The 23310-nt window shown below is 48.2% G+C and overlaps 3 protein-coding genes and 1 long non-coding RNA gene across 11 annotated transcripts in view; 1 reads left to right on the top strand and 3 right to left on the bottom strand.

Moving 5' to 3' along the window:
* Window positions 1–9583, bottom strand: part of LOC133142869 (C-terminal-binding protein 2) — a 27774-nt gene extending 18191 nt beyond the window's left edge. For 4 of the 8 annotated variants that reach the window (XM_061264471.1, XM_061264480.1, XM_061264481.1 and 1 more), the window contains exon 1: window positions 9272–9583. The gene's annotated coding sequence lies outside the window, so the exon portion shown is untranslated. Of the gene's footprint in view, window positions 1–8005; window positions 8116–8435; window positions 8462–8834; window positions 8960–9271 lie in introns of those variants that run through there. The other 4 variants (XM_061264473.1, XM_061264479.1, XM_061264475.1 and 1 more) reach the window with 3 other exon arrangements.
* The window catches only part of LOC133142876 (uncharacterized), a 22079-nt gene extending 435 nt beyond the window's left edge, over window positions 1–21644 (top strand). Inside the window, exons 2-8 of the long non-coding RNA XR_009710291.1 lie at window positions 4207–4259; window positions 6423–6496; window positions 7988–9294; window positions 11819–11952; window positions 13818–13942; window positions 17964–18069; window positions 21343–21644. This is a non-coding gene — a long non-coding RNA (uncharacterized LOC133142876). The remainder of the gene's footprint in view (window positions 1–4206; window positions 4260–6422; window positions 6497–7987; window positions 9295–11818; window positions 11953–13817; window positions 13943–17963; window positions 18070–21342) is intronic.
* mmp21 (matrix metallopeptidase 21) lies at window positions 18062–20979 on the bottom strand. Its single transcript, XM_061264469.1, has 7 exons — window positions 20704–20979; window positions 19760–20618; window positions 19567–19706; window positions 19358–19499; window positions 19028–19285; window positions 18791–18963; window positions 18062–18726 (listed from the first exon to the last, which is right to left on the bottom strand). Exons 1-7 carry the CDS (start codon window positions 20863–20865, stop codon window positions 18421–18423), a joined length of 2040 nt encoding a protein of 679 aa, XP_061120453.1. The 5' UTR covers window positions 20866–20979; the 3' UTR covers window positions 18062–18420.
* On the bottom strand, window positions 21037–23310 carry uros (uroporphyrinogen III synthase). Its single transcript, XM_061264492.1, has 10 exons — window positions 23095–23310; window positions 22784–22859; window positions 22621–22704; window positions 22458–22548; window positions 22266–22340; window positions 21943–22017; window positions 21696–21779; window positions 21537–21622; window positions 21349–21447; window positions 21037–21282 (listed from the first exon to the last, which is right to left on the bottom strand). Exons 2-10 carry the CDS (start codon window positions 22844–22846, stop codon window positions 21160–21162), a joined length of 780 nt encoding a protein of 259 aa, XP_061120476.1. The 5' UTR covers window positions 22847–22859; window positions 23095–23310; the 3' UTR covers window positions 21037–21159.

The following is a 23310-nucleotide window of genomic DNA, read 5'->3' as shown; positions in this document are numbered from 1 at the left end:
TTGAGCCCTTTGCATGATTTTTAATGCTGGGCTCACCAAAGGCAAATAAGGCTTGGAATGAAAGTAGGGTCAACAATTAATTAGTCATTAATTAGAGTAACTGAACATTGATAAGTAGTGCAATTGACATAATCGCTCATTAGCCGATTGATTGAGCAACTCTGCGATTTTTCGAGTTTCTCTCTCTGCATTTGAACAACAACTTGCTGCGCTTATCCACATGGGGCATTGAAACGGATCCGATTCATTTTGCGCGAAGGGGGTCACATAGACATGCGGTGGATATACTAAAATAGCCCAACGAGGCCTCCTCCTCCTCGGGCCCAATTGCTCCCACGCAGACACACGTAGCAGTCGATGGGATGGATGGATGAATGACGCAGATTGAAAGGAAACCATGAGCGCCTCAGGGTTGAGGTCACGGCGCAGTTTCGGCGGCAAACCATTCTTGTATTAATATTATATCCTTGTGACATTGAATTGTTTTCGATGTTATTCGTTCCTCTGCAAGCGTCCTTAGTTGGCCTCGGTTCTCTCTGATACAAAATGTTTCCCGACGCGCACACCTACAGCTTTGCCAACAAACATGACCGAGACCTCCTCTCCTCCTTCTTGGAGTTGGACTCCCACTCACCTCTACCTGGCTCGCTCAGTATGCTGTACAGAAAAATCCGACCCAAGCTCGTGTTCAAACAGGACTACGTTTTTTTACAATACAAGTTGGTTAGTCGGCGTCACAGGCCGCAATATGGCGCCGGGTCTTAAAAGATTAGTTCAAATGATCTGAAACAGATTCTGGCAGTCGGGTTTGTGAACTCTCTGGGATTCCAAAACTGTCTTTTGAGGTCCGACCCCCTCCCCCCCCATCCATCCATCCATCCATCCATCCATCCATCTGGTCGCAGACCGAACAGCTCCAGCACTTGCCACACACAGAGGGGCCGGATTAAATCAAGTGCTGAGAGGAGCAGGTCCCCAATTTCCCTTGCAAGAACCACTTGAGCGTCTGCTGTGCTCCTTATTATGAAAGCAGAAGGCTGAAGTCAATCGGGGGAGGGCCCTCGGGGATCGCCCCCCCCGGTGAGCGCCACCCCAACAGGGTGAGGGTGGGACGTGACCAAGATGACCGCAATAACGGGAGGGCTTGTTTGACCATTGTTTAACAGCTGATCGAAAGTGGAAGCGCGAGGCGACGGGACACACATTAAGCGCGCTTGAATGATAGCGCAAAGCTAACTGAATTAACTCCGTATATCAAGCCTGGTCGGAGGGGCTTGATCTAATAGGGGGGAGGGTCGAGGGGGTGGGAGGTAGTAACCCAACATTTCTATCTTCCGCCATTAACCACTTCTCCCCTCGCTCTCTCTCCAGAGCCATAAAGCTGCCAGGAGGACGCCTGATTTATCCCGCACCCTGGCCTGGGCTTCTGTCTTAACTATCGCATGCCTTCAATTAATTTTTTTTTTTTCTCCAGCATCCCCTCTCTCTTAAATGTGATGAGATTGCGGCATACCACAGTGGAGGAGAGGTAGGGTCGTTTGACAAAACTGCTGACTCGGGTTAATGCAGAATTTTCTTAATAAGTGCTGAAACCTGCCTGCGAAAGCACAAAGAAAAATTTCAAATGCCTTTCCCCTGCTGCAGAGGTAATTAAAGAGTCATCAAGCCGGCGTGTTATCAACCAAGTAAATGACAGAGTGACTGAAGCAAACACAGCGGAGGCATCTTTGCGAGACGGACGACACCAAATCCATTTGTCCGCCTACCCGCCGCCCACTCGTCGCCGCTTGCTACCTTTCAACGCCGCCGCCAGTCAGACAATTGTGAGGCTGAAACTTCTAGCGACCAAACAAGCCATCGCGGCAACTCGGTAAAATCTTAGGTACTTCCCTCGAGTCACCTGATACCTTTCAGTTTTCCCTCCGTGTTGTGTCGGGAGCGTCGTCTCTCTTCCCACAAGGCGGTCGGATGGATTGTCACTTTGTCTCACACGGCTTTTGTGCTCAGTAAACAGAAAATATCCAAGCGAGCCAACACTACTTGTCTTTTCCAGACACACCCTTACAAAACATGGACAGGGTCTTAATGAGGCTCAGAAGCTTTTGGAATTTCTCCCGCCTAATTTGGCATGCTTGGTTTGAGCCGAGTTCTCTCTCGCACGCTCTCCGCAGACCTCACATCCAAAACGCAGAGGCTTAATGAATCGACGCAAACAAAGGACAAACAAAACTTTGCACGGCAAATATTGTTTTCTCGAGCCCCCAATTATCTCCAATATCAGTCCGAAAGCCAATCCGCTGTGCTCCCTCCGCACAATCCGCTCTGCTTGAACAATTGTTCATTAAAGTTTGTAGGATACGTAGAAAAGGCTCATCTTGACGATTGTTCCTAAAGTTAGCAAAGGCTTGCATGATATAAACAAAAAGGTACTATGTCATACTAGCTAGCCCCTAATGGTGATATCCATCACATGGGTTCTGGATTTCAAGGACCCACAGGAGCTCCTGCCAAACGTAACCTCAGGTGATGCAGCTCCATTGAGCCGTCTGGTCTCTTAACAGCAACCGGGCTCGGGCCCAAGTGGAGCAGACTCATAGCATTTCTCAACAGGCAATGGGAGTGGCCCTTGGTATTGCTCCACTGCATCTTGCAGTCAACTGGACCGATCAAGTCCTGAGATTAGAATTCAAATTAGCATTGGCATTCATTACTGCAAACGGTATGGCTAACGCCTAGTACGAGAGTCAATCTCCCAAAGAACTCACTCAATCTTGCGTAACTAGGACATGAAGGCAACACTTTGTAAACACGAGGCGGCCGTCTCCTCGCCTCCCTTTGCGCGCTTTACGCAAGCAAACTCCGCGAGTCATTACCCAACATGAGCTCATCATTAGAGCAATCATCATTCACTGTTATGGATGATGTAATTGCTCCATTAATCAGGGGGTGAGCCACAGCGGGAATATACGAGTCTGATCGTCACAAATGCGCACGTTAAAAGACACGGCGGCTTGTAGTTTAGCGTTGGATTTACACGCCGCGGATCGAGGGACGTGATTGCGGAGATTTTGAGCAAATTGGTTAGGACTTGCTGTAACTGAATAGAAACGATCCGACCATCTATATTGGCAAATATCGGATCTGTAGATGGGAATGATTTTGATGTGAAGGGATTCAGAAAATAATTTAGTGTCTTAAACGCTGTCAAGAAATATTGCCGGGCGGGCAACCAAAACGGCGGGAACCGTCCTCGGATATTTTCCTCGGCTGCCTTCCTCCCCCGGATTGCACTTAAGGCGATGTCTTTCTGAGTAGCTTAAGAGTGGGAGAGCTTGAGAATGTATATGTCGCACCCCAAAATGGGACCTAAGTGCTTGGCGTCTCAGTGGCAACCTACACACAAAACAACAAAATGGTTTCTGGCTACAGTTGAGATGCTGGCAGAGCTTCATAAGGTTTAACGGCGGCTGCCGGGACCCAAACACAATAAGCCCGGAACGGAGAATGGCAAGAAACCATTGTGGGGAATTTCCGATGTGATGCTTGGGGGAGCTTATGCGTTCACCTTGTTGAAGTGACATTTGAATAAGCGGCAGCTATTTTCTCTCGTTTCCCAACAACACACACACACCTCATCTTTCCTCGCCGCTCCTTGTGTGTCGCCATAATTTGAAGCTGTCACAAACAAATCCTCTGCACAGAACCTTGCCAAATGTCAGGTCCCATCAAACTGGGATGACGGGTTTCGGCATTTAGAAAAAAACAAAACAAACGGGACCTTGGAAACTTTAGTGGAAAAAACACGGGTGTCTGAGCGCCCCGTGAATATTTATGAGCGTCCGCCATTCACTTCTCGGAGACGACAGACTGAGCTGCTGATCTGACAGTCGCCTGACTCCAAATATTCTAAGCATGGCTCAGCTCCAGTTTACGCCATGTATATATTCCATCGGTTGACGGGAAACTATGCGAGCTCGGGGAAATTGATGTAACCCGAGTTGTTTGCTTTTGTCAAGTATGAAAGGCTGGTTGAGTTAGCACATTTTGATGTGGTTAGCTGCTGTCTGCATTTTTAATCAATGACAGCATAATGAATCGGTACATTACATTTGCCACTGAACCTGATTTTGGGGCGGTGTTGATGTGGCGGGCCGGACCTGGCCCTTAACAAAGCAACGACTAAAATCTGCCTTGTACTCTTGACAGGAATGGGATGCCCTGTTGGAAGGACACATTTTTCCAATGACATCATCACCAAGGTACGCGATGGATCCAAAACGGCCTTCAAGATGGAGGGAGCTCCTGTCTTGCTGCCTGCTCCTGCTGTTTGCGCGGCCATCGTCTAATCTGTGCTGTTGCAGCTGCACATTATGTCACCATGTCCAGCAGGCCAGACTTTTTTCCAGACAAGGGTGGGGGGGATGGCGGCGGAGCAGGGGGGGCTCCTTTCTCTCTTCTTTTTCTTGCACCGGGCAAAGGATCAGAGGCTTTAATATGGCTGCCAGGGAGGCAACAGCCATTTAATAACAATGCAATCGTTGCTCACAGCGGTAGTCCGGTGTCGCTCAATACACCCCGCTGTGTGCAGATGGTACATTGTCTGCGCTAGCCCAAAACATTACCCGTCTCTCTCTGAGATTTGTCGTCGATATTTAACCCTCTTCCTGACAGAATCAACAAGCAAGAAGGAAAGGCGGGATTTATTCTTTGCCTCCCGCAGCGGACGGACATCTGGAGGAGGCGTTTCCGTGTACAAACAGAAAGAGTCCAGGCCGCAATTGTCACCCACCCAAGGACGTAACATTAGCATACAAAAAGAGAGAGATGGTGGTGGTGGTGGTGGGTGGCGGCGCTTCCGTTCAAATCAACACATTTAATGTTGCCATAAGGCAGTCACCTTGCCAAGTTATCCCGAAAACTCATTCGAGGGCAATTACGCCGCGTTTTGATGAAAATGAGCGGCGAAACGGCGTCGCGGTGGCCATTTCGCAAAGGTGGATGTTCATTACGTGCCAGCAGGGAAGAGCTTGGCCTTAATAGAGCGCCGGCCATAAACATCGCTCATCATCACCGGGCCTGCCATTTGATCTCCCGTCGTGGGGATTGCAGGGGCCGGGCATCTTCATTTCGCCCTGTGTTTACTCGCTAATGGACTCTGCCCAAAAAGTTGCTAGCGGCGGACAAAGCCGACGCGCCCGACGGAGCGCTGATTAACGAGCGAATTACAAAAGCAACTCGCGGTCACCTTCCTTAACTTTGTGATGGATGTTCCAAACGCGGGGATTCCGACGGCTTTGGGTAATAATGGCGGCGCTCCACCTGCGCGTCGCTGCGTTGCGGCTCTTATAATCGGAATCAACGCTTCCATAAATCAGCAAATGCCGCAATTAGCAGTCATAACACTTTAGCCGGCGGGCGATGCTTTACGGCCTGCCCGACGCGAGCGACTGTAGTCCGGTGTCTGTGAAATCTCTGTTAAGCGCTGCCCCACTTTGTCTCCGCCGTCACGGGCAGTTTACGAGGCTGCAAATGAGGCTCGCCATCTGTCCCACCTCGATGAGAGTTTTGCGCAGCTTTGACATGCCTGACTTCCCCTTTGTGCTGCAGCGCAAATGTTTGGAGACATTACATAAGCTGCGAGACCTTCACTCGGCTCGACGGGGGGGGGGAATGAAGAGCTCCTCTTTGACCCCGGAGTAGCGGTGCGCTCAAGCAAACAATGGCACTCCCGGTGTGATGCCGGGTTACCTTCTGGGCCTCGTCGTGACTATCCCATGTTGATATTCTTCAGGGAATGGACGATTTAGCCCGGTGCACCCCTAGAAGGAGTCAAATATTTTCTGACAAAATGAAATGCATAGCGAGACATATATGACTTGTTGGAAACGAGGCTTGCAACCCCATTGCTTCCTCTGGTCTTGGCTTTCAGACATGATCATTAACAGGACTGATCTGCATATACAAAGTGCTGAGCGGCACATAGCAGGAGATAAAATAGCGCAGCCACGCCGCCGTTACCATGGCGGCCCTTCACCCCCACTTTGCTGCCTGCGCTGTAATTAACCGTGCTCAGCAATTTTCCTCCTCTGTATTGGGCTCATGTTTTGCTTATGTGCATAAGAAACAGGCTAATTCTCTCAAATGAGAATCACTACTGAATTGCTATTCAAAGAAAAACACAAGGCCAAGCGAATGATGGCCCAATAATAAGCATGCCCCGGCATCCAATAAATCCACTTAGCGGTTCTGTAAACACTTGAAGAAGAAGCCTGTTGCGTTCTTATCTCCGGAATAAAAACCAAGGGCAACACAGGGGTGGATATCGCAAATCACATTCCGAGGACATGAAATTAAGCCGTCCTCTCAAAACATTTGCCCATTGCACAGTCTAACCTTGAAACCGCATTTATCTTCTTTGTCAGGGGAAGCCATAACCTCCCCCAAGCTCCTCGAAAAAAAAAGAGCGCCTTCGCGTGACTACAATGGCTCCGGCGAGGTAATTATTCAATATGATCCTTGGCTGCGCTCGTGATACCTTGTAATTTCATTTCACTTAGGTCTGTTTTGCGGCGCAACGCACAATGAGGCGTCCCAAAAGGCCACTTCCTCTGTAAGATAATAAAGGCCTTTTGTGCTCGCCTTTGAGAAATCCTTGGTGGATTACGCCAGAGCACATCAATTAATACGCATTAAATGAAAAGAGTATGAAGTTGTAAGAATAGAATTGCTTTGAATTTAGTCCGCCTGACGACGCGACGCCGTCCACGAGGGGTGGAGGGGGGGCTAGGACGTGACCTAGTAAAGATAGAGGTAGCCCGTGCTCGCTCGCCGACCACATGAGGTGCTACGGCAATGACTTGCGGCGAAAAAAAATAAACAGACAGCATCGATAGGCTGGTGTAAGACTTATCGCTGGATCTTCTCCCTTTGAGGAGCTCAGCTCTTACTGTCACTGCGATAAGGACATCCATAGCTCCAATTATCCTCTCACCTACACAAAACACAATCGTATCAACTGTCAGGAAAGTGGGTCGTGCAGATGACACGATGAAAGTTCGATGCCTCCGTCCCACCAAGTTATTCCCCGCGGTGTCCAAAATAAAAACGAACGCTTTATCATCGCCCAACCATTCTAACGACTTTTAATCAGCCTTATTTGACATCCGCATTGAACAGTTGCCAGCTGCAGACGGCACCAGGTAATAAATATCGTACCGTCTGATTAAATTGTGCTCTTGCAAAGCTGTCAAAAAAAGCACGAGCTAAACATGTCATTTGTAATATATTTGACGCCTCAGCCCGGAATGTACGCGACGGCGCTGACACACGTTGGCTCGCTTGCAGGCACTTCTAAGGGAGAGCCGCTGCCAGCGAGGGAACTTTTTAACGCGGAACTCAGAGAAGCCGCCGTTATTCACCCATGGAAGGAGAGAGCACAAGGAGGGTGGCGAGAGGGGGTGGGGGGGTTTCAGCCAAGGGTTTGACGGATGGTAATAAATATTGCACGGCGCCAACAGGGGTCCCTCTTAGAGAGCCGTTCAATTGCCATGAGTGATAGGTCGCTGCTGGGCAACACACGGTGGAGGATGGCGGAGGGCGCATTCCTCTCCAGGGGGAGTCTGTTCTAGAAGCTCGACAGCAGACATTTTTTACCGCTAAGGGAGAAGAGGGAAAAAAACAGGAAGCGGGCGCTCGTTTAACTTCTGTCGAATAACTTTGTAGGATTAACAGCCCGCTTTGATGGAGTTCATGGAACTGTCCACCATTTTAGCTACTTTCTTGGCAACAACAGAGCTGATGGAGGACCCCTGTGTATCTGGACAGTGGGGAACTCAACTGAGCCCATATTTAGTGCAGACTACCCCCCCCCCCCCCCCCAAAGGGCTTACCTTAAACAGTGAGCTTCAGCTGTTAACTTCCTACCATTGGTAAGACCATTCTCTGGATCATCTTAACAGGTTTACCATGATGCTTTCTTCATTGACAGCACCCCAAGGAACCTTACCTGCCCGTGGAACTTCTACAGGAATCTTCCATCATGCAGAAGATCACTGTCAAGCCGGCCTGCTATCAGCCAGTAGGCCAATGCGAGGTACTCCTCTGCTAACATGTCTCCTGAAAATGAGGAGGGTGTTTGGGCGGAATCTCTGGGTGCGTACTTTTTTCAGCTAACAGCTTTAGTTATGGTCTACTGGGGGGAAGGGGGGTGTGAGTTACTGGGGATTTACTCTATAGTTCGTCTCGCAAGTGTGAAGGTTGGTCAACAAATAATGATGACTAATTTCAGGAAGGAAATCTTACTATTTTGAAGCTTGTGCTAAACCACAACAAACTGCAGCAGCAAACTCTTAGCGCAGACACTAGCTTGTTGCATAAAGACAGCATCAACAATCTATAACAAAGAAAGTGTCAAAGACCTGGAGGGCCTCACTCACCAGGGGAGGGTTCATGGCGAGGGCATCTGACAAAACACAAGGTCAGGGTCATTTCCACACAACAGATGCGACAATTTAGCGGCTAACTGTAGTGTGTTGAAGTAATTGGGAGCCATTTTCTTTGTCGTGAATCTTTTACACCGATTTGAACATCCCATACTCACATTCTACCCTTAAATCCTGTATTACATAGTAATTAACAAGTCCACTATTGTTATTATGTGGTTATAAAAGTCTAATCACAGTATGACGCCTTTATACCTGCTGTTGCATCTTTGTGTGACTTTAAATCGCCGGGTCAGATGACCTTTTGAACTATAGAGCACTTCACGTATCTGGCCGAAAATAGGAAATATGAGTACTGGCGGGAAAAGGGCGACGTTTTTCTTTACTACTTACCGCGCTTGTTTTGCGGCGACATGAGGTCCGAAGAATGGCCGGCATATGGTTGAGCTCTACCGAGGAACCTGATTGAGATGACCAGCGGGAGTTGTGGTCGTGCCGGATGGCGTCCACCGCGGCACAATTTGAGGACCACCACAACTATTTTAGCGGCTTTAAGGGGCCATTCGTCGGACTACATTTCTAACTTCGCCATGCTAACATGTTTGCTATTTTTTCTTAGATGGAGAAACGGGGGGGTCAAGCTAGCCCTCGCAACGGAGCTAATGAACCAAGGTGGCGGACATTAACGCGGGGGGAGGCGCCCTGTCAGTTCGACCGACCCGACGCTTCCCTCCACGGCAAGCTGGCCACACATGGCCGCTCAACCGACGGGAGGCTGCTTCCAAACATCGCCGCGAACTGAATTGAAACACCGTCTTCGCTCCAGTTACCTTCTCGAACTGTGAAAAGGGGGGTAAGTTGACTTTTCCTAGGCGCACGTCTTCGTCCTTGTCGTCTTCGTGGTGGTCAACAGCGGGGGCAGCATCATCCGTAATTCAGGATTCCACTTTATTAATCCTCCAGGGAAAGATGGAATCGTCTTCCTCCTCCTCCTCTTCTTCTGATACACGTTTCCCTCCTGGTTGATCAAAACCCGAGTCCAAGTGTTCCGCGCCGCTTTATTTTCTCCCCTCCGCCTCTTTTTTTGCTCACTATGTGCAACTCTTGTGTGTGTGTTTTCTTCCCTCTCTCTCTCTCTCTCTCTCTCTCTCTCTCTCTCTCTTTTTTATCAAGGCGGGGTCTTGGCTCGTTCAAGCCAATGACATAAACCAAGAAGCCCCCCTCTCTCCTCCTCTTTTTACTCATATGGCCAAAGCATCTCTCAGCCTCAAGCAGATTTGCACTCTGACGATCCTTACCTGACAGTCAGCAATGCACATGCTTGCTTTTTGCTGCAAAATATACTGTATAGTGCAAGATGCCACGGTACCGTCACATTTTGACGTCTTCTTCGGCCCATCTCTCCTTCAAAGATTGTAAAACAAGTCGTCTTCATGTTACTGTGTGTACTAACCAGCGCACTAAAGTATAGAACCAGGTAAAACTCATAACTAACAGGTACTAACTTTATGCGTCAATAACAGTTAAGTGATTTTTTCCAACAAATGTGTCAATGTGTCACCACAGCATAGTTAACATTCAAAGCCAATCTAATAAACACGTGCACAATGGCTGCAATTCTGGTGCACGCAATTCTTTCACGTGATAACACTCCTATAAAGTAGCCCATAGTTCTCTGCTCATAGTTGCAGAGTCAATCGTGCAGAAGCGATACGACCACAGACAAACATCATTCATTTTCTTCATCCCTAATTTGTTGGGCAAAAGTGCAATCATTTATTCCATCATGGTGTTTAAAAGTCGAATAGTGAGTCATAACAAGTTTGATGCTTCGGCACAATATGTTAACGTCTAACCGCCATTTGTACGGACTTATGATATCACTGCGTTGATGTATGTAGGCCACGACAACTTCCTTCCGTCCACTTCCACTCTGTCATTAATATGCAAATGAGGGTGTCATTGTTCCGTGTCGAGAAGAAAGCTGTCATGTCGTTGCTGGTGTTTAGATTCCCCCCCCCCCCCCCCCCCCCCGGTAAACATGTCTTATCTTTGTTTAGCCGCAGAAACAAACATGTAAACATCGCTTCATTAGCATCCGTCGGCCAGCTATGCCTTTTAATATGCTCGTTTTATTGTTGCTCTCCTGCTGATTTGTGACGTCTTTTCTTTTTTGTAGACCGTTTTTAAATTCAAGTTCCTTCAAAAAGACCCCCCCCAAAAAAAAGAAAAACTTATTTCAACCTTTTAATGGGGATCAAAAAGGGTTCCGGATGCAACTAATCAAAAGGGGTCGTCGCCATCTTATCAAAGCTAGCGATTAATGAACGATGTTGTAATGAAACAAGATCTACATGCAGATACACCGAGCTGTGCTAATGGACTTTGCTACTTCAAATCAAAGGCATGAAAATAATTTGGGGGTTTTGTTGTTTTAATGTTGGTCTGCAACAGCATACGATGGCAATATAACGGAATATCAAATTTGGGCTGTTGAGTTGATGGCCTCCCAAAATCGTGCCGATTTCCATCGTTAAAACATCCCAGATTGAAAGAGGGGCCTTTTCAATTACAATGCAGCGTTTTCAAACGACAAAACGCACATAAAATCCAAGACGCTTGCCCGTTTATGACTTTCGAGTGCTTTGATGGAAAATGCGCTTTATTATTGCAGCGACACCCAATTTGTTTCCCCCGGCGAGCTCTCGTTGTTTATTTTCATAGCCTTATCTTTTACGTTGTGACGCGTTGTCGTTCACGAGGAGAGTGGAAGAAATATGCCGTTAACGCTCTCTGGCCCCTTCATGAATCATCCCTGACATGGAAATGCGAGCGGGAGATGGATGGCGGGATACGGGTGCGCCGTTAACCCCTCCACCGCCCACAATCAATGAGACTTCAAACAACATTCAATCCAAAAGCAAACAGCGCAAGAGCGCCGCATTATCCTCAGCCCGGCCGGCTGATACATTTATTACTCTATTGATATTGATTAGTGTCTTTGATGCATGCGCTCGCAGAGGCAGGACGGTTTCTATGATAGAATGCCGAGATGAATACTTTGCAAACTCTTTATTGCAAGTATGAACTGGCAAAAATGGTTGGCTCTCTCTCCCTAAGTACAAGTAAAAAAAAAGTGTCAGGTCAATTAAAAGGTGTTGCATATAAAAGACAAACAGGCTGTAAAGGATTAAGGTCACCATCTGAGGTGTTTTCTTTTTAATATAATTAGCAGTTGTAGTACTTCGCAGTATTTGATCCTATTTCATCGTGTCCTGATGATAGTCTTGAACATTAGCCTGCCCATATTCAAATTTCCTGGTAGCTCCAGAAGTCCCCCTCCATGTTCAATTTAGTTTTGTGCTTTTTTTTGACAGAAAAGACTGTGGCAGTTGAAGGGTCACCATGTTGTGTGAAGTTTTCCTGGAGCAGCAGCGCTGCCGGGCAGGAGCCAGCGAGTGTGGCAAGAGCGGAAGTGGCGTCCTGCTGGGAGACGCAGTCTGGTGTGGAGGTAATGGACAGAAGGAGGGGACCCAAAAAAAAAAAAAAAAATGAGGCTTGCCTGTGGCACAAAATAAACGACTGCCATCTTGAGTTTTCAATAAGGGTAAAAAAAAAACACAGTAATGAAATATTGCAACATTTGTGCCACTTGCTCCATCACTGCGTTAAAAACAATCTAAATAGAAGACGGGTAGAAAAATGGACACCAGCCTTCAGCTTGTCTCTGGAAAAATCATTACGCCGTGCGAGTATCCGCCAAGCCCGAGCTTGCTGACTTCTTATTGCGCCATTAATAACTTTTTTTGCGCTGCCAAGCAGACATCATCAGGCTCGCTCGAGGGAGGCGGGAGGCGTTAAATTAAAACCATCAGTGTTACTTTTTCAACGCTTTCTGCAAAAAGATCTCCGAAAGCAGCAAATTGTTGGAGAACCAAGTGTCAAATTAAAACAAAAAATATATAGTTTAGTTTAATATTATTTTGTAAATTCCTGATGCATTCCCATGAAAAGATACCAACTTTGAAAAAAAAAAATTTTTTATAAAGAGTGTGAGCAGTGTCCATTTGCCTAACGCCACCATGCGCAAGCCAATGAGGGACGAATCCCCCGGCATCATCGGACGGTCGCTGTGGAAACGGAGCTGGCGAAGGAAGTAAGCCGACGTATGAAGGAACGCAAAGGGCGGCTTTCATGTCAAAACAGGAGAGGTGGCACAAAGTGTTAATCTGTGAAATTGGATGAATTTAAATTGCCTGGCAAATGGGATTAAAATGTATTGGCTGTACTTGGAAAAGGGGCTGAAAAGAACGGCTATGCGTGTTACACTATTAAAAGAAGCCCCCCCCCCCTCCCTCGCTGTAATATACAGTACATTTCAACCATTGGGACCTTGGGGGAGGTTCAAGTGTCAGCTCGAGAGAGAGCGAGAGAGGGTGCGTAGGACGCCAGATGCACACAATGTAAACATGGAGCGTGACCTTTGTCTTGCGTTTCGATCCCGCCCACGGCGTAGGTACCGCCGAATCTGCTTTGCTGCAATAAAAAGGCAAAATGTCGTAAGCCGCAAACTCGCAGGTCAACAAGGTGACCTTTTGAAATATTGCACCGCCTTGGACGTATTTGAAACGATCCCCAAAACAAGCCGTCAACTCATTAGCATTGATCATATTAGTGCAGAAGTAACAAATATCTGCAAGGCGACACCACTTGTTAGGATTACTAGGAGATTATATACATTTTTTTTTTGCATGAACAGTCCCTTTCATCAATCCAGAGGATAATAACATTTTTGTGTAATCATTCCACTTCCAGGCGCTGCAATAATTCCACAGCGTAAACAAGAAGCAAAACCGACACCCTGCGTGCTTTTTTTTTTTTTTTTTGGGGCGACGGCTCGGCTGGTAATGAGCTGAAGTAATTAACCGCTGCCACCCAAGGGTGAAAGGTCCTCGTGGTACATACTAAGCAAGTCCGAGTGGGGCTAATAATGAAATCACATTCAGTCCCTCATGGCTGTCACTTGAGTATCTGCAAGGAGCCATATTTTTGGAAAAAAGCCAAATTATAAATACTTGAACGCTTGACATCTTAGCATTTCCTCAACGCAATGTCAACTCTGAACAAAAATTGGCCTTCTCTTCAACATGATCATTATTTGCATAATTCATTCAAATTGTTTCAACCTGTGACAGGTGAGGGCATGCAGTTCTCCATTAGAATCCATTTTTGTTTTGCCTTTGAAAAAGCCTTGTATATTGTTTACCCATACTCTGCCTGAACCTGATTTGGCCTTCACTTTGACGTGCATGTTTTATCGGCGTTATTCATGTGAGGCAAAGTACTAATGTTATTATGTTTTTGCTCCCTCGGCAGTCTTAAGGATGAACCATTCCCCCTCTGCGCCCCGGCGCTGTAAATTAATGGCAACAAGGGCGCGGCATTAGGATGCAAATGAAAAGACCTTCAAACGGCGTTCACATTTGGAGCCAAAATGGCGGGTAAGTTTTGCTCGACCGCCTTTTACGAGCCTCTCGTCGGTATTTTCTTTTTTTGCGGGAGGAGAGGGGGTGCTGTACTCCAGTTGCGTCGGCACGTTGATAAAAAAGCATTAGGCTCATTTACACGTGTTCTCCGCTGAGCAAATATTGACTCATTTTGGAGTAATTGTTTTCTTTTTTGTTTCACAAGGAAATGCGCAAACGTCTCTCGCTCTCCCTCTCTCGCCATGCTGGAGACGTTTCTCCAAACGACGGCATCTGCTAACTTCTCCGTTTAATTTCCCTCCCTAGCGTTAACAGAGTGTTTCTGGCGCGCGCAGATGGACGTTGGCATCAAACTGTGAACGAGACGCGTCGCTTTTATGGCCTCGGAGGCGATTAAGCAAAAAAATAAATGAGAGCTCATTAGAAGACGAGATTGTCTCATTTGAAGGGTAATAAATAAAAAGGGCATCACATCAGAGACTCAAGTAGCTCTTTGCAAGCTGGGAACCATATTTGGTTACTTTAGGGCCCAAAATGGCTGCCTCGCTATCCGACACTAAAAATATATGATCGTTGTGATCTCGCGATACCTAAAATGATGTCGAGTGCAGGCCTCCCCCAAGGCCAAAGAAATTATTTTCCATCTCGAATGAAATGGACTCCTTGGCTCTTAGGGACAAAGAAAGGCAATGTGGTCTAAATAAGGACCCTGTGGCCATTTTGCCAGAAGAGTAAACAATGCAAGCGCTTTTACCCGCTGCTGGTGGTGGAGCATCGCTATGGCAACACCCATTTCCCGCTCATATCTTTAATGAAAAGGTAATGAGAGAAACATAACAGTCCCAACTTCATTACAGCGCTAAAGATTGGGCAATAAAAAAAGTCGATTAGCGTGTCCGTCATGTGCTGCGGAATGGGAACAGAAGGTTTCCTCTGCCTGCTCATTAAAGATGAATATGATAGTTTAAAAAAAAAAAAAACTTCTCGCCTTTCACCACTTCCAACAAGCCTCATTTAGCCTCCCACTTTTAAGCCCACCTGCATTTACAAAGCCCACAATGTCATCTCGTACATTATAATTGGTCTCCTGTAACAATCGGACGACGAGCGTGATCAAAAAATCCGGCGGGCAGGTATCAAAGTGATCGCAGCCCCCCCCCCCCGTTTCCTCCACCATCCTTTCCTCCGCAGCCTTCACGCCTCTTCCATGCATAATTAGGGGAACACTTTATTTGCTATCAAAAGACATTACCTATTAGTATTTTATGTACCATATATGGACTTACCTTCGCCGATGGCTGACTTTTAATCCGCGCTCCACTGCAGGCCAGTCTAAACGAAAACAAGTCTGCAATTATACGTCTTCCCCGGGGAGCCGCCATCAAACACCGCAATGAGGAATCCCAATCACGCTGATGTAATTAAGCATTGAGCTACCTCATGCATTATGTAGCATTTAGCCGCTTGCTAAGCAGCTAATAAACGTGACTCCATCCCTCCCCAACACCCCCACACAAAGACAAGGGGGGCTTTGAGGTTGCCATTTTGAGTGGCAGCTGTGAGTCTGGGGGTGAGGGGGCACGCGCAAGGTCGCCCGCATGAGAGGGACTGTCGAGATCTCAAACCCTTGTCACATTTTTCAAGTGATACAGCGCTACTTTAATTTCATTTGTAACGTAACAGCAGGTCGCTCGCCCCAATTGTACAAGGGAATCACGCATTGCTTTGTTGCCTTGCCGAGCCCACCCTTGGTGTTCCGCCACCCTCCCCCTGGCAAACGGGCATATGGCGCTCCAAAAATTCCGTGAAAAAAATTCCTTTCACCCTCCCTCGCTTCCCCGCAAATGGAAAATGTCATGTAACACATTTGCATGGTGTGATGCGTGATGAAACGCTGCTGCAACGGGAACTTTATTTGTTTTATTCGCCGAGGCCGTTTTAGCGCGCGGCGGGCCCAGCGTCCACGCCGAGTCTTTGCGAAATCAGGAACGTCCGCCGATGACTATTGGGCGCGTCACTGTCAGCCGTGGATTGATTTCCGCCCCAATATGAGCCCCTGCTCACTTGTGTCAGAACGCTTCACTGAATTATGCATGCTTTTCACCTTGAAGGACATCAGCGGCGGAAAGACTTCCGAATATTTGCACTCGTCACTAAGGGATGATAGTCGAGTCGACGGTTGGCTTATTCATCTATTTTCCGAGTGACCGTGCTGCCGCTCTCATTTAGAGTCAAATATTTGCGCACGCTTAAGGCACCGTTGCAACTTTGCTGTTAATCGACCTCAAACTGTAATCATCATTGCACAGTCCGCTCCAAGCCCGAAAGGACAAAGTGCTCCCCCTTCGTGAAACGCATTCCACAAAAGCAGGCAGGAATCTTACTTGGGATTTGCACCCTGGCTGCCTCCCATCTAGGTCACGGCTTATTGGTAAAGACAAGCTCTTGAAAGTTCTAACCTCCTTTTCTGCCCCCTGCTTTTTGGATTGTTCCTGTTTGTTTGTATGAACTCAAGATTTTTGGGGTGACGGAGCGCTGAGAAATCGGGAGCGACGTCGCCACCTCGCCGGGCGGCGCTCGTGTTTTGTGCCGGAGATTAATGTTGCGTCAGTCGTCACATTCTTTGTGCAAAACGGCTCGCCCGGAATCTGGCGACATTGCGGGGGGAAAATATAGGAGCGCATCATTCGGGGACGCAATGCTAAATTTATTTGACGTGCGTGGCGTCCCGCTGTTTTCCGCCAGTCGACGCTCGCTTGCCGTCGGTGGCGTCATTAAAGCTCCTCGTGGGCGGGACGTGGCTCGTCCTACAAGGCAGGTTTTCTTCCCCCCCCCGCCCCACCTGCCCCAACAAGGCTTTGCTCAGGGGCATGACACATTTCTGAGGGGCTTTTGGATCTCCTGGCCTGATAATTCCTTTAATTATTCAACGCTTGGCTGGCAGATGAAGTGAGGCCTTGAATAAGGAAAAATCTCGGGGGCAGTGCACACTACTTGCATGAATTCCCTTGGATTGGACTCGATGCTGTTCTTGGTTGTCATTGGTCAATCCGTCCATCCGTGGAAAGAAGTCACGCATACCTCCAGGTGGCAATGGCCAAAAGTAAAACAGCCTCTGTTATTTGTCCATGAGTCTGCTCTACTTGAGCATCCATCCCTCGGCGGCCACGCCACACTCTGCTCGCGCAAATAAACAAACCCGAGACCAATTAGTCTTTGTTGAACCCGTCGCACGATAATGAAGTTCATGAGTGCGCCAGTCGAGTCGTTAATGATGCCTGCTGCCTGAGAGCGCGATGACCGCGACAATATGTACGCTCTGACTGACAATTGTATTCACACAGGAGCTGCACACAGTTCTTACGACACTAGTCGATTTTCTGCTGAGTTTTAGGTTAGCTGATAAAAATAAAAATAAAGTGTTGCATTTTGCCCGTTTACATAATAGCTCAATTGAAAACATTTGTTAATCGATATTTAATTTGAACTTTAACCCATACTTTGGCCCCAACCTTAAACTATTGCAATGTATGGTGAGTTGAGGAGCTTCATTTCGCTTTCTGATAGAAAATAAAGTATTTTCTGCCATCTTGTGGCCTCTAACGTCAATGACAAACATTTAAGATGCTCACAACTATTTGATGATGAAATGCTTTTAAACAATTGATTTGAAAGAGAAAAGGGAGGATTGTGAGGCTTCACTCGCTCTTGCGCTTCCAGGGAAGAAGATTCAAATGGCTTCTAATCACTGTTAACTTAAAGAGGAGAGAAATGGGAATAACAGTCATTCTGGTAATGACTCGTCTATACGTCGAGGTCGCCCTCTGCTGGAATGTTTTATTTTGCAGAAGGATCGTAACATTGATATCCTTTTCTGAAAGAGAACGTCTCATTGCACTCCAGTGGCGCAAATGAATGGCACCATGTTGATTATAAGACACGATGACGTTTGGACCTTGGGCTGTAACAGAGATCACACGCATGGTGTATAATCTCACTCTGACATTTCCCTCATTTTCTTCTAATTGATTTGCAGTTATTGGCGGATGCCTCAGCTCAACTGCAGCGTCAGGCTAGTGATCCGCCCGGTGGTCTCGAACCCCCCATCCCTCCGAACCCATCTGAATTAATAAGTGTTCCAGGTACGTATTGATTAGCCAATCGATATCTTGTTTGTGTTGTGCCACGCCGGCGTGATGAGTTTGAAATGGAAACGGCACAAAGAAAAGCAGCTGCTCCTTTTTCAATCACTTTTCGTTTAAATCACAAGACACTGCTGTGATCGATGGCCGTTAAAGCTGCAAATGGGTAATGACGTTTCCTTCCCGTGCTTCAAAGTCTCAATTCTACTGTAGCCAACAAAGTGATTGTTTTTGTTACCCACGCTCTTTTCATTTCGTTATTTGCCGCTGCCGTGTGGAAAAGGGAGGAAAATACGATTGCATTTTGTCGCCCAACGTGCAAAGCGCTGCGACGAGACCGTCGAATCGTCTTCATCGGGTCAGCGTGAGTGCGGTGGGGTGGACGTTGCAGATGTCGAACCACCGCTGCTCCACTTGCTTGTGCGCCAGCAGGCCGTTACGCGGCAGGAAGGGGCGGCGGCGGCGGTCGCGGCCGTTCGCCACCTGCCAGAAGTGCTGGTCCTTGAAGAGGAAGAGGGCGTTGTGCGCGTATGAGAAATAAGCCGCGTCGATGTTGCCGCCTGGGTGGTCGCCGTTGGACACCGGCGGGAACACCTCGCGGATGGCTTTGGGAAAACCCGGCGCCACGCCGTTGGACTCCACGCTAAAGGCGTACACCTGTCAGAAAACGTAACCTGCAATTACTATACGTTTCGACTCTGCCGTCGGCTGACATCCTTACGAGAGTGTTTTTGAAGAAGTAAACACGCGAGTCTCTTCGGTCATAAACGGCCGTGTCGATGGGACCGGAGATTCCCGGGAAACCCTCTGAGATCTTCCTGGGATAGCGGTGGCCCTCAGGGTCCTGCGTGACGACCTTGTCGTTGTCGCTGTCGTACTTCCAGAACTGGGTGCCTGTTATAACAAAAGAGATCTGAACTTTGGAACATGTCTCTAATCACTGGGTGATCAAGTCTACCTTTGAAGAAGTAAACGACATCTCGTTTCTGGGACCAAACGTGCACGTAGGCGTCCACGCCGTCCTCAGGGAGCCCCCGCCAGCCCATCTGCAGCGGCACCGGGTCGCCGAAGCGTGTCCGGTTATTGCGGTTCTCGTACAGCCAGTACCAGCCCTCCCTCATGAAGTAGGTGTTGAAGCGGACCACCGTCTGGCCGTAGGGGGTCCTCTCTCGTCGGATCCAGTCGAACACGGTGCTGAAGCGACCCCTGCAGGCCCCTGCGAGCAAAACGCAAACAGGCTTTGAATGGAGAACTCGCCGTGCCCGTCCAGAACCCGGAGGCTGCTCACCGTAGAGGTTCTGTATGGCTTTCCTGTCCATCCAGCCCATTTCAAAGCCAGCCTCCTGGGGCAGGTAGCTGGGCTGCATGATGGATCCAGGTCTGTAGATGTGGGGAAGCCCTAAAACGTGTCCGATCTCGTGAACTGCCACCTAAAAGAAGACGTCCACTCAGGATGATTGACGCAGCCGCGAGATCCAGGCATCCTTTGACGCTCACCTTAAGGAGGCTGATTCCACTGCCGCTATTGGGCGCCGTAAAATGTTCATCGTCGTCAAAGTGGATGTCGCCCAGGAACCAGGCGTGAGCGAACTCTTGACCGCTGCCATCGAACCTCTGATTGCAGCCAAGATGTCTTCCTAGACAAAACAAGGTGTAAAAAAACAAAAAATCAAGGATCATTTTTCCATACCTGTCCCAAAGCCCAGCCTGATGTCAATGTCCTCCAGCGGGGAGCGGTTGTCCTCCATGAACTGGAGCGGCGACACCTCGCTCCACATCCTGAAGGCCAGCCTGAAGATGTAGCGCTGCTCCTCGATGGACAGCTGATTGCTGTAGCCTTCGCCTATCAGCCGCCACTTCAGGACGTTCTTGCTGAAGGCCACGTGTCCCGCCTCACCCAGGTCCCGCTTGTGTCGCCTGCTCTTGTGCACCAGGGTGGCCAAGTGGCGCTTCCTGCGTGCTACCGCCGGACTCGGCCGTGTTTTTGCCCAGCGCTTGTCCACGGAGATGTTTGTTGGTGTCAAATCTGAGCCCAAACCGGTGGTGTTGGTGTCAAAGAGGCCACTTACTGAGCCGTTAACATTCGCCAGGTATGTTTCAGAGTCATTAGCGACACTCAGCAATGTGTCACTTGTTGTGTAGTTGCTCCCAGTCTTGTTAAACGTGTCCACACTGTTCCTGTTTTCAACATCCAAGGCCAGACTCTGGTCGGGTTCAGGTTCGGTGCCGAACACTCCAACGGGGTCCTCTGGTTCCTCCTTGTCGGGGACGCCGCACCTCGGCTTGTTCATGGCCTCCCTGGTGGCGTCGTCGAGCGCACCCGTCACCGGCAGGCCGAACAACCTCTGGAAGTTTTCAAGAGCTGCACTGAACTCTTGGTTTTTTTCATCTTGCGAAGGCCGATCCCTGGAACCAGGGACCGAGGTCCCCTCCTGGATGCTCACTTGGAGCTCGTCCAGGAAACCCTCACTGTAGTCCAGATCCTCGTAGCTGTCCCGGGTCTCCTCCCACCTCACCGGCTTCATGAAGCCATATCGGGAGAGGAACAGCTGAAGGAGACAGGGATATGTCAATGTCACGGAAATTCTTCTCCTGTTTTGCACTGTATTTTTTCCTGACTTCATATCAACTTACCTCTGCTGTGTACTTGTCCGTTATGCTCTGGGCATGCTGGCCGTTGAACATCTGCAAATCCGAGTGATCGCGATGGTGGAAAAGTTTCTCGCCGTTGCTCGTGCAAAGAAGCAAAGAAGTGATCAGCTGGATGGAAGTCAGCATCGTGGTGGCATTTAGCATTTGAAAGTTTGGGCCGTGTGGCTTTATAGGACCAACCGGCACAGGTGTGGTCACCCGGATGGGGAGGGCGTCCCGTCCCACAGTGTGGTGTGAAAAGCAAACTTGATGTTCGCTGCAAAGAGTGCTGTATAATGCTCTGCTGGTTTTGAAAGAACTTTGAAGAACACCCACTTTGAACAGTCAAGTAAACTCTTTAATTAAGAAAAACACACAACCAACAATACAATACAGTTCAAAAACAAAATAATACACACTTGTGTAGATTTTTAGGCTAGAGTGCAAAAGCTCAGGTGGTCATTTGAGCGCTTTGCAAATGGCCTCCGCCAGGTGCTGAGCCGTGGGCTTCTCGGCGGTGCAGCTGACGCTCAGACCCGCCGCCTGCACGGCGTCCCGCGTGGTGGGCCCGATGGCGCCAAACTGCACACGACAGGCTCGGTGACTGATCAATTCAATTGTGCGTCTTTGTCATCCGTGCAGGTTTACCTTGATCTGCGCGAGCCGCTCACCGGCCAGCCCGCGCAAGGCCGGCAAGCAGAAGCTGACGCCCGACGGGCTGAAGAAGGCCACGCTCGCCGGGGGGCCCTAAGGGTGACGTCGTCAAAAATGGAGGTATTATACATTATATTCCCAAGCAGTGTGTCTCCAGATACATAGCCAGAGTCGGGTCTGACCTGCGCTGCAAAATAGTCGCTAAGATTCTTCACCACGTCAGGATGCTCGGACGTTTGATAGATTGTCAACGTCTCGAGGGGAACTCCTAGGATACAATCATCACAGGATTAGCTCCAATAGGGGAGGGGGGGGGGGGGGGATCTAAAAGGACATGTTACCATTCTCTCTCAAAGCTGAAGGCAGAACTTCTCTTTTGATGGAGCCGCAGGGGAAGAAAAGTGGAGGGATACTGGTGTCCTCTCCTAAATAGCGAGGCAAACGTGCTCATTTGCATTACTATAGAGTATTTCTAAATAAGGCAACAAGATGAATCACAAATTTGGCTTCGTGTCTTATTCGCATAAATGAACGCGAATGAATCCATTAATATCCCAACCCTTCTTCTAATGTCAAATGCCACCGTACGTTCAATGATGACGCGCGACAGGACCTCCGCCGTCCCTGTATCCTCACCGAGGGGGTTCAAGCCAAGTTGGCGTACTGCAGGGACGAAGAACAAAAACATAAATGCCAACATTTTCAGCTAGTCAGCTGCAGTCAATTACTTCCTACCGCCTCGTTTCCAAACGTTATGAAAAGCTCTGTAGGCCGTAAAAGAACAAAAGGTGGTAGGACACACTTCAGGAAGGTGTCCCACCTGCTCAGGAACAATAACCAAAGCGTCGCAACGAGTCGTCACTTGTGCTAACGGCACCTCGCGTGTTCGTGTCGGTGGCAGGTGACTTTACCTAAGGCGCCCGTCGCTTTGCCCACCACATAAACGGACTTTGCGTTCCACTTGTCTTTGGCCGTGCGCTCCCATTCTGTGGGGGGGGGAAAAAAGAAACCCTCGTGTGACGGTTGTTACATCTTGCTTTACACATTTCTCAGAGGTGTTTTTCACATTTTGAAGCAGGGCTGAGTTCTCCATCTTGTCTCACCTTCTCTTCTGTCTTCCAAGCACATCTTCACTGCTTCCACTGCTCTCGGGCTTGTAAATATGAGGCCGCCATGTTTTTCTGGTTGGAAAAGCTTTGGGGAAAATATCAATTGTCTTGAATTCTTAGCAAAGAAACCTAAGGAGAGCAAAAAATGTCTAGCTACCTTATCTGATAGGGTATTTAGTGAAACAAACTTAAACGCGAGCACAGGCAGAAGAGTTGCTTGCAGGCCACGTGACGTCAGCTCCTGCAGCATTCCAAAAAATGGACAAGCAAGCATTCAAATATGACCAAATGATATGGCTTTTATTGTTTCGTGCTTCTACCTGGATATAAGGATCGGGCCCTTGCTCTCCATCTCTTGGCTCCTTCAGAAGCAGCACGTTCATCTTGAATTAAAAGCTGCAGAAAGAATGCAATTGAGATTTGCAGGAGAATGAATGGAACTGTCATCAAGACCTCAGTGAAGTGACAACGAAGGAGGGCGTGAATGCACAGAAAGCTAAACTACACCCAACAACTGTCAGTTTGCTGATAACAACATCGAAGTAGCTGCAATGCATTTGATGAGCTTATTCACTCACAAATGTTTCAATAAAGCCGCGAAACACAAAAATCAGTGAGAAAAGCCACTTACTTGCATTGCCTGTAACGTACCGTGACATTTGTTTCACCATTGTCGCAATGACAACATTGTTATTTAAAAAAAAAAAAAGCAACGCTTTCTCGCTTGCGGACAGCTGTCAGCATATAGACCACGTATTGCAAAGAAATGGGGGTCGCGTTATTTTAAAGTTTACTAATGTACTCTTCTCAAGCACGACATGCGTGTAACAGCTAATATACACTTCTG

Source organism: Syngnathus typhle, linkage group LG18 (genome assembly GCF_033458585.1).
Source record: "Syngnathus typhle isolate RoL2023-S1 ecotype Sweden linkage group LG18, RoL_Styp_1.0, whole genome shotgun sequence".
NCBI lineage: Eukaryota > Metazoa > Chordata > Actinopteri > Syngnathiformes > Syngnathidae > Syngnathus > Syngnathus typhle.
This window is presented reverse-complemented; position numbering and strand designations above follow the sequence as displayed.